Here is a 12,465-nt window from a genome sequence, read left to right as displayed (position 1 = left end):
AGGACATTTTACTTAGAATCTGAATAAGTAAGTCTCTCTGTTCAAGAGAGTCTAGCCCACTCCTGGGTTTCATTATACTCTGCAAGTTGGCTGGCTGGTGGGAGACTTTAATAGCAAAGAATAACCAGCTCTCCTGCCTAGGGGACAAGAATGTGAATAACACTGAAAATGGAGTTCTCATTACTCACTATTTGGTATCTTGCATCTTCGGAAAATTTCCATCAGTTCATCCACTTGTACAAAAGGACCCTATTTTGACACATTAAAATTTAATTACCAGTTACTGGGAAAGTTAAAATAGCAGGAAAAGCATACAATGGGTCTAATCCCTAGAGCCAGTATATACCATGAAAATAGTGAACAAACCTGGAAACAGATAGGAGGAGGGAGAAGTTTCATCAAAACGACAGCTGCAGGGGGCACTGGAAATACTCCACCAGGGACAGGGTGTAAACCTGGAGCTGTGAGAGAAGGAAAGCATGACCCAAGTGGGATGGAAAAACTTCCGTGCAGGTAAGAGCTAAATGAAGTAACTCGCACATAATGCTTTTCTAGGTTTCTTTTTTTTGTTCTGGTCATTTTAAAATATTCTGTCAGTGCTTAACCCGCTTGACCAACTCAAATGGGTGAGACAGGAAATGCATTCTCAACCCTGTGGCCACCTGGAAACAGAAAAGTGACAAGTGACTTTGTGTAAGGAAACCCAGGCGCTGAGCTGAAGTTTTTGTTGAGGACTTTCTGAGCTGCACATGTCACTTGTTCATCAATCCTATTTAAAGGCAGTTAATCAATAGCATATTTAATCAGAAGGGCCTTGTTTTAAAAAGATCTAGAGGGGATACTATTAGTAACTGAATAATATCAAATAACACCACCAAAGTAAGTTTCCAGATATTCAAGTGATCTGCACCTACAGCATTTTTGAAAACTAAGTATCACTACCAAAATGGGTTACTGGAATCTGGACCACAGAGTTTTGTTTTTTTTAGGACATTCTTCGTTTATCTGGTTCAAAGATTACTACCAAGTCACTTGTCACAGTAACCATAAGTCTAATAATTAACCTACAATGGAAAGGCCATGTTACTTTCCCCCCACACCTTGGATTTAAATCCACAAACACACCGAAGCCTCGGTGCTGGATCTGAAGTCTTGGCTTACGTGCTAAATGCCGTGGCTGAAATGGAATCATCTGCTGGGTGTCTGGTTTAGGGTATTCTGGTTTTCTATCCACTTCATCTTTCAGAACAGGCACTATAGAAGGAGCTACAACTGGGTCTGGAATTATAGCTGCTAGCTTAGCACGGGAGACATCCTGAAAATGCAGAACAGAAGAATCCTAAACCTGAAAAAGGGTCTTATAAATTGTGCAGTTCTACAATCTTGAGGATACAGTGAGAATAATTGGGTTAAAACCACAGAGAAAGAATAGAGAGAGAAGCAAGAAGTTTAATGATGATAAAGATTGTTACTTAAAGGATAGCTACTGACTCTGAAGACTTGTTGTTTTATGACCTTACCCTGACCCCATCTAAGGATCACTCGATTATATCACCACATAGGTGACAGGAGACAAATTTGTCAAGCTCTTGTGGGAGAGGTTGTAAGATGACAGCAAACATAGGGGTGATTTGGAAGAAAATTCAAGATTTTAGATATTCTTTTGACCCCTCCTTTCCACTAGAATTGAACACATCTGTCTGTTTCTTTAGGTGAGAAGCTTGGTTAGGGGAGGTCCTGCTGCATAAAGGTACAAATAAAAGGTTTGCCAGCACCTACACTTACGAGTAAGATTTTGCTAATGAAGAATGATTACCAAAAAATTGCTTCGGGGAAAAAGGAACATATATATTAAACAGCCACCATTTGTCAGTTTTCCTCCTGACATCTCCATTTTATAGAAAGGACTAAAGCTCAAAGGGCCACATTTCTCATAAGAAATAGAGGTTTGGGAGCCTGGCATTTGACCTCAACCAATCCAGAGGCATCTTTTCAGTATACTGTCAGGTCTGAAAATGTGTTAACAGGCCCTGTCCCTTTTCACTCTTTTCAAATTTGCTTAGACAGTTGGTGACATCTGGTATTATATAGGCAAATCTAAATGACTAGGGACAATGGGAACTGCTTTCTCTCTGACTTGTATGTACATAACACATCACTGACCACCACATGAAGAAGTACATTAATTCTTTCCAAATAAGAATAGAAATAGAAATACAGGATGGAAAATTCATATTCAACAAGTAGTTGTTTTCATTAACCTTAATTTTCATTTTAATCTTGGGAAAGTTCAAATAGCCTTGTTCTAATAAAATAGTCTTAAAATGTCTTTGCCTTTTCATTAAGGAAACAAGAAGCAGAAGCCACTTGAGCGGTGATCCCATGAATACCAAGACTCCCCTGGTTGAGAATAGGAACCAGGGACTGGCACAGAACTAGGGCGTCCACTAAAGAAAATGTCTGAAGCTGAATCATGGGGTAATTTTTCTCAGTTTTAATATGGTTCCAACACAGAGTGAGACTCAGACTAAAAGAGGGCAGTGAGAAAGAGAAGAATGATGGTCGAGAATACCCTAAAGCTAGCTGGCTTAAAGCAATCAATCGAGGACTCTAGTGTATCCATCTTCCCTTTGGATTTCCAAAATCTTGATCTTTGTTCACATGGGACAGAAAGATCAAGAAATGATTGTTTTCTCAGCAAGGGCTATTTCTGGTGCTTCATAAACATTACATCTTTCCTCCTGACTTAAACAGGTTCCTGGACCGGATTTGATTTTTATGGCTCAGCAGTCCACATAGGAGAGTTCCATTCCTTTTTAAGCCTATTCCCCTGAGGGCCACTGAAGGAGTGCTGTTTTAAGGCTATAAATCTCTCAGGAAATTTTATGAATTGAACAAGTTGTCATGTTTCCTCATTATGTTTTACAGAGTAGAACAGAAACTACATTTGGTTTAAGATCTATCAAAACACATTCATCAATTAGAAAAAAAGTAGTACCTAAGATGATATTCAGAATTATTTTTCTTCCCTCCATACACTTTCCCACCACTCACAGGACATAAGATGTAAGGCACAGACAATTTCAGGAACAGAATGAAAGTATTTGTTAAATCTCATTTTTCAATTATTATTTTATTCAGCTACTTTTAATACTTGACATTTCATAAACCAAGAAAAATCAGTGAATCTCTTTTATTTTTTGCAAATCTGTTCTAAAACTAGATTAATTGATGTTTCAGAATTTACTCATTTAGAATGTTGGTTATCCATAAATTCTTCTAAAACATTGTTAAAACAAAAATACTACAGGCACCTTGATCCTTGGTACATACCTTATAACCCAGTGCCTTTAGTTCACTTGCAGAGCAAGGATATAAATCCATAAACTTATATCTGTCTACCAGCAAAGCTGTTTCTTTGCCTTCATACTCTTCTTTGAATGCTGTAAACCGTCTTTTTTCCACTTTGAGTATACTGGCAAGATCACCAATATTACTTTCAAAAGCTAGAAACCGGGCCCAGATTTCTCTATAAGAAAAGAAATATAATTAATACTTGGTCATTCTGGTTTTAGGGCAGGGAGTCCATTTATCAAAAAGGAAAAGAAAAAAAAAGAAAAGCCTGAATCTCTCCCCCTTTCTTCTTGAATTATAAAAACTCCTTTTTATCATAAAAACTTCCAAACTATAGAAAAAATGGAAGAGTATAATGAATACTTATACCATTACCCAGATTTAATAACAATATTTTGCCATATTTGGTTGATCTTATTTTTGAATGTAAATTATAATACTTCACCCTAAATACTTGAAATTTTCAGTTGTTTCTTATTTAGCATACTTTCCTATTCTTTGTGATCCATAAGAGACACTTAGGGTAAACTAAGTGGAAGAGTTGGAAAAGGAATCCAGATTTCTAATTTCTTCTGAATTTTGTTTAGTGGCATGAATTATAAATACATTTTCATCTTTTTCCCATGAATGTAGATCACTCAGGACAAACTTGTCTCATCATTATTCCAACAACCAACAGTAAAGGTCTGAGATTACTAAATGTACAAAAGAATATATTGAGTACCTACGATATACCAGGTACAGGGCTATCAGAAAAATCCTACACTGGTAGGTATTATTGTGACTCAGAAAGTGAGGATTGGTGAGGTTTAAAATATGCCCAGTGTCTATGTGAGCTGAGCTGGAAATTAAACCAAGACCCCAAAGTCTTACTATTTCTGCTGTGTTGTTTCTCTGTCTGGTATGACTGACAAGAGTCAAAACCACAAACTGGGGATACAATATATAAAACAAACTTTCAACACGTAAAAACAGTCTGCTTTGGATTATTGAGGTAAAAACTTCCGAAGTCCTCATTCATATCAATTTCTAGTAAACTAGAAAGACATTAAATATTTAATAATAAATTAGGAAGGCATCTCTCAAAACAATTCTAATCCTTTTGGGAAAATAATCAAGTATGAAAATATTACAGGTAAGTAAAATGAACCTTGGGAGAGAAGGGGACTATTTCCTAAAGGCCCACTCAAGCAGACATTCACTCCTAACTGGAGGATGAAGGCTGCCCTTGGAACCTGACTGATGCATTTTCACAATGACTTACCCAGACTTCTCCGGAGGAAGGCTTCCAGATGTCAAAACTCGTTCAAACAAAACTCGGGTATTATTGTCCTCTAGGATATTTAACAAATTTTAAATATTAAAAAAAGTCAGTTTTACAATTTAACAATATATTTTTACAAGCATTATTTCAACTTAATCCTCACAAAAATCCTCTGCAGAAAGGTAACTATTGTCACACCTGACTTTTACAGATAAGGAAACTTGAGGTTCAAAAGAATTGAGTAATTTTGATTTGTTTATTGTCATTGCATAACAGAGCTGTAACTAGAAACCACGTTTTTTTTTTGTTTTTTTTTTTACCTCTAGTTCAGCTCTCTGCACTACACTGCAGTTGTAATACAAGCAGTGTAATATTGGATCAAGGCATCCTATTCGTCTTAAAAATAATGAAAATTACATGCCTGCTGACACAATAACTCAGGCTATTAACATTTAAAAAAATAACAAGTTCAAACTTAGTTACAATTGAGTTTCTTTTTTTTAAGATACCAGGACTAATCTACATTTTATTATTTTACCATGTTGTAGAGAAACGATAATATCTAGACTGAGAAGCAAACAGCAAATGAATTAAAGAATAGTTGCCAGAGTAGATTAAATTTTAAGTCTTAGGAGTTCCTCTGCAATTGAAAGTGGGGAAACAAAACTTGTTAAACTGTAAGGGACTTTTTAAAATTTAAGAATACAATAGTAAACCCAACAGTCATTGAATTGTATAATAAATGGGTGTATTTATGATATGTAAAATATACTCAATAAAGTTTTTTTAAAAATAACAAACAGCTGGGCTTGGTGGCACACGCTTGTAATCCCAGAAGTTTTGGAGGCTGAGGTAGGAGGATCATGAGTTCAAAGCCAGCCTCAGTGAGGCCCTAAGTGGTTAAGTACACCAAAACTCTAGTAGAGGGGCCAAGGTTGTGGCTCAGTGGCAGAGTGCTTGCCTAGCACACATGAGGCACTGGGTTCAATCCTCGGCACCACATAAAAATTTTTTTTTAAATAAAAAAAAAAATACACCTACAACTAAAAAAAAAAAAAAAGTAAACAAAATTCTAGTGCAGTGACTGGTTTTTTGTTTGTTTTGGTGCTGGGAATCAAACCCAGGGCCTTGTGCATGCAAGGCAAGTACTCCACCAACTGAGCTCCAGCCCAAGTAACTGGTTTTTATGGCCTTAGGGTATTTATTCAATTTACTCCAAGTCCCTATGCAAGATAAACCGGAGAGAGAGTAAATGTATTATGCCAAAGAAGTGGCACCAACTTTATTCACAACTTTCAATTTCACATATTAAACTTTAAAAAATGTTAAATACTGCATTTTATCCTTTTTGCTTTATCCCAAGCTTTGCTACAGATAAATTTCTTACCATCCCACATAGAAGTTACATGCCATGTTCTTTGCCTGGAATAATGCCTTTTTCTCTTTGTCTGGCTATTTCTTATTTTTCTCTCTGTTTTTGTTTTTGGTTCTAGGGTGGAGCCCAGAGGTGCACTACTACTGAGCACATCCCAGTTTTATTTTGAGATGGTCTCTCTAAGTTGCGGAGGCTGGCCTGGAATCTGTGATCCTCCTGAGTCATCGGGATTGCAAGCGTGTATACACCATGCCCAGATATTTCTGTTTTTTCAAGATGCAACTCATGAGGCCTTCTCTATGACACCCTTTAGAACAACACTGTCCAAAAGAAATACAATGGGAACAAGTATGTAATTGAAAATTTCTGAGCCAGGTATGGTTGCACATGCCTGCAATCCCAGCAACTTGCAAAGCTGAGGCAGGAGAATACCAAGTTTGAAGCCAGCTTGGGCAATTTAGCAGGAACCTATCTCAAAATAAAAAAGGGGTGTAATTCCATTGGTAGAGCACCCCTGGGTTCAATCTCTAGTACCACAAAAATAAAAATAAATAAAAAATTTTGTTGGTACCATGGATTGAACCCAGGGTTGCTGAACCACTGAGCCATATCCCCAGTACTTTAAAAAAAAAAAAAATTTTTTTTTAAATTTCAAGACAATCCCACTAAGTTTCTGAGATTGTCCCCAAACTTGCAATTTTCCTGCCTCAGCCTCCCTAGTTGCTGGGATTACTGATGTGTGCCACCATAACCAGCTAGATAAATATTTTTAGAAGTAAATTTTCTGCTATTCTAGAGTAAAATGAGAAATTAATTTTAATATAGTTTATTCATTTCAACATGTAATCAATAAGAAAAATTAAGAAATCTTACATTCTTTTTTTTTTTAATACTAAATCTGAAGTCTGGTTAAGCAATTAAATTTTGCATGTCTTTGACTTAACACCTGCAATGTGGAAAGCAGTCCATAAATGTTAACTATTTGTGATCATTATGACATACAAAATTTAATTGCTTAATCCTCAAGAATTCTATGGAAGTTTTCCCTGTTCTGACCATTCTACAGATGAGAACATTGCAGAGTAAGATTATACACCTAACTTCATAACTATGCCACAGTGAAGACTGATGATGCAATTGTATTTTTACATCAAAGTCTTCTGTGACCAGAAGAATATAGTCCTGGTCATCTTTGTATTCCTGGTCCTTAGTAAAAGAATAAATGCTTGACAGCTACTTAGAGGAATGAAGGAACTATCTAAGATACTGAACCTGGGAAAAAACAATGTTGACATCAGATATCATGCTCATGTTAAGAAAATAGTAAGATAAATACATATACTAGTAATTATTCTAAAAAAAAGTAAAGCAAATAGTTTAAGGTTAGTGAGAAACATAAACTTCATTCAAGAAAATTTATCAATTAAATGCCCTACTATCTCACTTTTTGAGGTTAAGTCTTTTTCCAGAGTGTAGTCACTAAACTGAAATTCAAAAATAATCATTTGACTTTTTTATACTATTTAGGATATAATGATACTATCTTTTATATATGCTATATTTTTCTGAAATACTAAAATTATTGATATATGCTTATAATATCTCATTCTATAATCATTTACACATAATTTCATATTTATCTTTTTTAAATTTATTTTTGCTGGTACTAGGGATTGAACCAAGGTTCTCAGACATGCCAGGCAAGTGCTCTGCCACTGAGCTACATCCCCAGCCCATGTATACTTCTGTCTTAAACCAACTTTTACACAATGTTTACACAATGTTTATTTTAATAGTCAAGAAGTTGCATATCAAACTGTGGAACCAACCTAGATGCCCTTCATTAGATGAATGGATTAAAAAATGTGGCATATATACACAATGGAATATTACTCAGCAATAAAAGAGAATAAAATCATGGCATTTGCAGGTAAATGGATGGAATTAGAGAAGATAAGGCTAAGTAAAATTAGTCAATCCCAAAAAAACAAATGCTGAATGTTTTCTCTGATATAAGGAGGCTGATTCAGAGTGGGGTAGGGAGGGGGAGCATGGGAGGAATAGATGAACTCTAGATAGGGCAGAGGGACGGCATGGTAAGGGAGGGGGCATGGGGTTAGAAATGATAGTGGAATGTGATGGACATTGTTATCCAAAGTACATGTGTGAAGACATGAATGGGTGTGAATATACTTTGTGTACAACCAGAGATATGAAATAGTGCTGTATATGTGTAATAAGAATTGTAATGCATTCCACTGCATATATAAATTTTAAAAATTAACTAAAAAAATTAATTAAAAAAAAAGAAGTTGCATATCCTGGACTATAGGTAACTAGACTAAATTTTATACACACACATATATGGATGAATGAATTACCTAGCACAAAACCTGGCACATACTAGGATCTTAATAAAAGATAGCTGTATTATTGTCATTATAACAGCAGAACAAAAATCAAGAGGCTAATGAACATAATCTCCTTTAAAATTTCTTTCCCAGTAGCCTCATGTAGCCTTTACTATGTGGACATCTCTGAGTATTGGTGGCTAGAGTTTTTTTAATGTGTGTTTTGTTTGATAATGCTGGGGGTCAAACCCAGGGCCTTGTAATGTTAGGCAAGTGTTCTACCACTGAGCTACATCCCCAGCTGATGAGGATTTATTTTTGTCAATTCTTGCCCAGGAGATGAGAAATGAGTTGCCCAGAGTTAGAAATGAATATCAACAACTCTGTGTCTCTTAACTCTTGTCTTTGTAGCTTTATCCTACTTATAACAAAACTTTGCTGATCAAAGGCCATTCTGAAGTCAAAAGACATCTATCATTATTCAATAAATATAAACTCCTGGTTGACAGGCCACAAATATTTCTTGGGTGGCTATCAAGTGGGTGGTTTTGATGTGATGTTAGAATTATAATACATTCAAGAAGGAAAAACTTAGCAACATAATTTCAGATGGTTTAATATTAAGTACCATTAAAGCTTCTAGAATTAACTTACCATTGAGGTGAGAGAGATAGTCAATATAGGCCAGGACATATTCTGGGATGTCTCCATATTTCTTCAGTCCCAGCTCAAAAATCTTAAAGGCAACCGATTTGTCCTACAAGTAAAGACAGCCAAGTACTGATTTCTATGAAATGTCAGATAAAATACTAAGAATATTAAAACTACAAGATATGAAAGAATTAAAATGAAAATTAAAATTATGTTAAGTAAAAATTACTAAGCTAAAAATCAGCCAGTGGAGTTTAGGTTCAGAAATATGGGGTTTAAAACAAATAAATAAGCCAGATGCGGTGGGGTACACCTGCAATCCCAGTGGTGGGGGAGGCTGAGACAGGAGGATCACAAGTTCAAAACCAGCCTCAGCAAAAGTGAGGTAAAGCAACTCAGTGAGACCCTGTCTCTAAATAAAATACAAAATTGGGCTGGGGATGTAGCTTATTGGATGAGTGCTCCTGAGTTTAATCCCTGATAACCAAAAATAAATAAATAGATAGATAAATAAAATAGAAAACAGAAATATGGAGTTTAAGCTGGGCATGGTGGCACTTACCTGTAAGACCAACAATTTGGGAGGCTGAGGCAGGAGTATTACAAGTTTGAGGCCAGCCTTAGTAACTGGCTTAAAAAAAAAAAAATGGTGGAAGGGGTGCTGGAGATGTAGCTCAGTGGCAAAACACCCTGAGTTCAATCCTGATATATATTAAAAAAAAAAAAAAAAGAGGAAGGAAGGGAAGGAAGGAAAGAAAGAAAGAAGAGAGGGAATGGAGGAAGGGAGGAAGGATGAGAGGGAAGCATGGCAGCGCTTGCTTGTGCCTGAGGCTGAGACAACAGAAGGAATTGAACCTGAGAGTTCATGGCTTAAAAGTCAACCTGGGCAACACTGCAAGGTCTATCATTTTCAAAGAAAAAAGTAAAATAAAAGGAAATTTGGAGTTTAATAAGGCATAAAGCCATAAATTAGCAGGCAGCTAGTGATTTGGATAACATTCCACATCATTTTACAAATAAACACTTTTCCTTTATGAAATGAATTAAAGTTTAATGACAGAAACTAGAACTACTTTTCTTTTAATTAATGTTTTCAGATAAAGAAGACTACTTCATCTTTATATATGTATTTCAATATTTACCTTACTACAGTAATACTCCATGAGTGCTGCAGTAACATAGACATGGTGGCGGGTTCTGGTATCTTCTCTTGCTTTTTTAAATATCATTCGTCCAGATTTGATACCTTCTGCTCTCCTTGCAAATTTCATATATTGAATATATACCTTTGCAAAAAAAAAAAATATACACACACACACACACACACACACACACACACACATATTTGTGTTGCAGAATGTAATCTCTGTAGCATCACTAGCTTACCTGATTCCTATGCTAATGATTCCTACAAGAAAGCAATCCTCAACACCCCAAAAATTAGAAAGTAGGATTATAGAAGATTCATTATTTATAAACTACTTTTTTCTGTTATTAGAGATGTATGCTAATTAATGTGTTTTTGTTTTTTATTGAGATATGATTCATATATCATAAAATTCACCATTTAAAGTATATACTCCAGTGTTTTTTAACATAATCAAAAGGTTGTACGATCATCACCATATAATTCTAGACTATGCAAATTAAATTTTAAGGGGCAAGGGCTGGGGTTGTGACTTAATGGTAGAGCACTTGCCTAGCACATGTGAGGCAGTGAGTTCAAGTCTCAGCACCACATATAAATAAATAAAATAAAGGTCCATTGACAACTAAAACAATATTTAAAAAAAATTAAAGGGGGAATTCCATTCCCAGTACAATAAATAAATAGATACATAAATATTGGGCTGGAGATGTAGGTTAGTGGTAGAGCACTTACCTAGCATGCACAAAACCCTGGGTTCAAACCCCAGAACCAGAAAAAAAACAATTAAATACACAAAGTTGGATAACTAATAAAGTAAAAAAATTGATGTGGTACAAATTTGTTTAAAAAATTAATAGGCTGGGTGCAGTGGAGTACCTTTTTAATCCCAGGAGCTCAGGACGCTGAGGCAGGAAGACTGAAAGTTTAAAGCCAGCCTCAACAACTTAGTGAGGCCCTGAGCAACTCAGTGATCCTGTCTCAAAATAAAATATATCCTTAATTGCCTATATATATATAAAGGGCTGAGAGTGTGGTGCAATGGTTAGTGAATCTGAGTTCAACTCCCAATACAAAAAAAATTAAGTATATAAATTTTAAGAAAAAATGTGAAAGTACTCGAAAAGACTCCATTAGTGAATTATAATATCTATAAAATGCAATGTTTGATTTAATGCTATATATTTTATAATATATGTTTAAGTTTGCATTTTCTTGGTTTATTTAGAAGGACCACTATTTATTTTCCAAATATCATATAGTAGAACTTCACTGATAAACTATGACCCATTTTATACCTAATACCTTCAGAGTTCCCCACCCATAATGAATGTGCAATGTTTTTTTTTTTTTTTTTTTTTAATGAACTAATGACTGTTAGCAGGGACCTGGTTAGTTTGGATGGGTGGATGGATGGATGAAGTATATGAATTCTTCAAGGAAAAGAATTTATTGAGTTTGTCATTTTATTACTGCAGTATAGCACAATATACAGATGCCAGCATTTTTGCTGGATATATCAGCCGAGTTAGTTTTTAAATGATGACTAAATGTAAGCAATTAGGGCAGTAGAATCCCAATATAAATATACAAAAGAAGCAGTATGGTGTAGTTGGTGTAAAGCAGTGGATCTAGTCATAGGTCTCTACCTTTCCCACCCACTGCAAGAATGGTATTGCACTTCTGCAGAACCTCAGGGCTTTGGAACTATTACTATAGCAAGAATCAGGATAAAATAAGTTTGTCAAATCCCTTGCTGGAATGTTCATTTCTCCTATCTCTATTTATTTAAAAAGAAATATTTATTTAGTAACAAGTATGTGGCATAAAGTGGCTTCTAACCATGATCACAAGGAAAAGGTTATAGAAAGCACCTCTGTAGCTGTTTCATACTGCAGCGTTAAAAAGAAAACCAGAGTAGAATTCAAACCAGCATTTGACAGCAACTCTGATGGGAAAGTGATGGCCAGGAGAGGGGTCACATAAGGGAATTTTGGGGAAGGTGAAGGAAATGTTTTGTATCTTGATTGTGATGGTGTCCCATGACTCAATGTTGTTTATCAAGAATCATATAACTAGACAAAAAAAAGAGTATATTTTACCATATGTAAGTTATCTTGTTGTTAAATCAGACTGTCAAGGTAGAAAAGAAAGATTTGTAAAGTTACTCACCAAGGTGGGGTCAATATCCTCAATTGCCAGAAGTCTGTTATATATACTGTGAACCTTCTCATACTTCATGCGACTCTGAGGTGGTAGAGAAGTGAATATATATATATATGTATATATACACACACATACACACATACAAATCCATGCAAGA

The 12,465-nt window shown here is 35.4% G+C and overlaps 1 protein-coding gene across 2 annotated transcripts in view; it reads right to left on the bottom strand.

Moving 5' to 3' along the window:
• Nucleotides 1-12,465, bottom strand: part of Cstf3 (cleavage stimulation factor subunit 3) — a 78,160-nt gene that overhangs the window by 948 nt on the left and 64,747 nt on the right. For both annotated transcript variants that reach the window (XM_005327435.4, XM_078046274.1), the window contains 8 exons: nt 12,315-12,389; nt 10,138-10,281; nt 8,999-9,101; nt 4,619-4,688; nt 3,334-3,529; nt 1,162-1,315; nt 367-461; nt 189-249 (listed from right to left, as the gene is read on the bottom strand). In XM_005327435.4, coding sequence (XP_005327492.1) covers nt 189-249; nt 367-461; nt 1,162-1,315; nt 3,334-3,529; nt 4,619-4,688; nt 8,999-9,101; nt 10,138-10,281; nt 12,315-12,389 — 898 coding nt within the window. The remainder of the gene's footprint in view (nt 1-188; nt 250-366; nt 462-1,161; nt 1,316-3,333; nt 3,530-4,618; nt 4,689-8,998; nt 9,102-10,137; nt 10,282-12,314; nt 12,390-12,465) is intronic.

The sequence above is a fragment of the Ictidomys tridecemlineatus genome, chromosome 4 (genome assembly GCF_052094955.1).
Source record: "Ictidomys tridecemlineatus isolate mIctTri1 chromosome 4, mIctTri1.hap1, whole genome shotgun sequence".
NCBI lineage: Eukaryota > Metazoa > Chordata > Mammalia > Rodentia > Sciuridae > Ictidomys > Ictidomys tridecemlineatus.
This window is presented reverse-complemented; position numbering and strand designations above follow the sequence as displayed.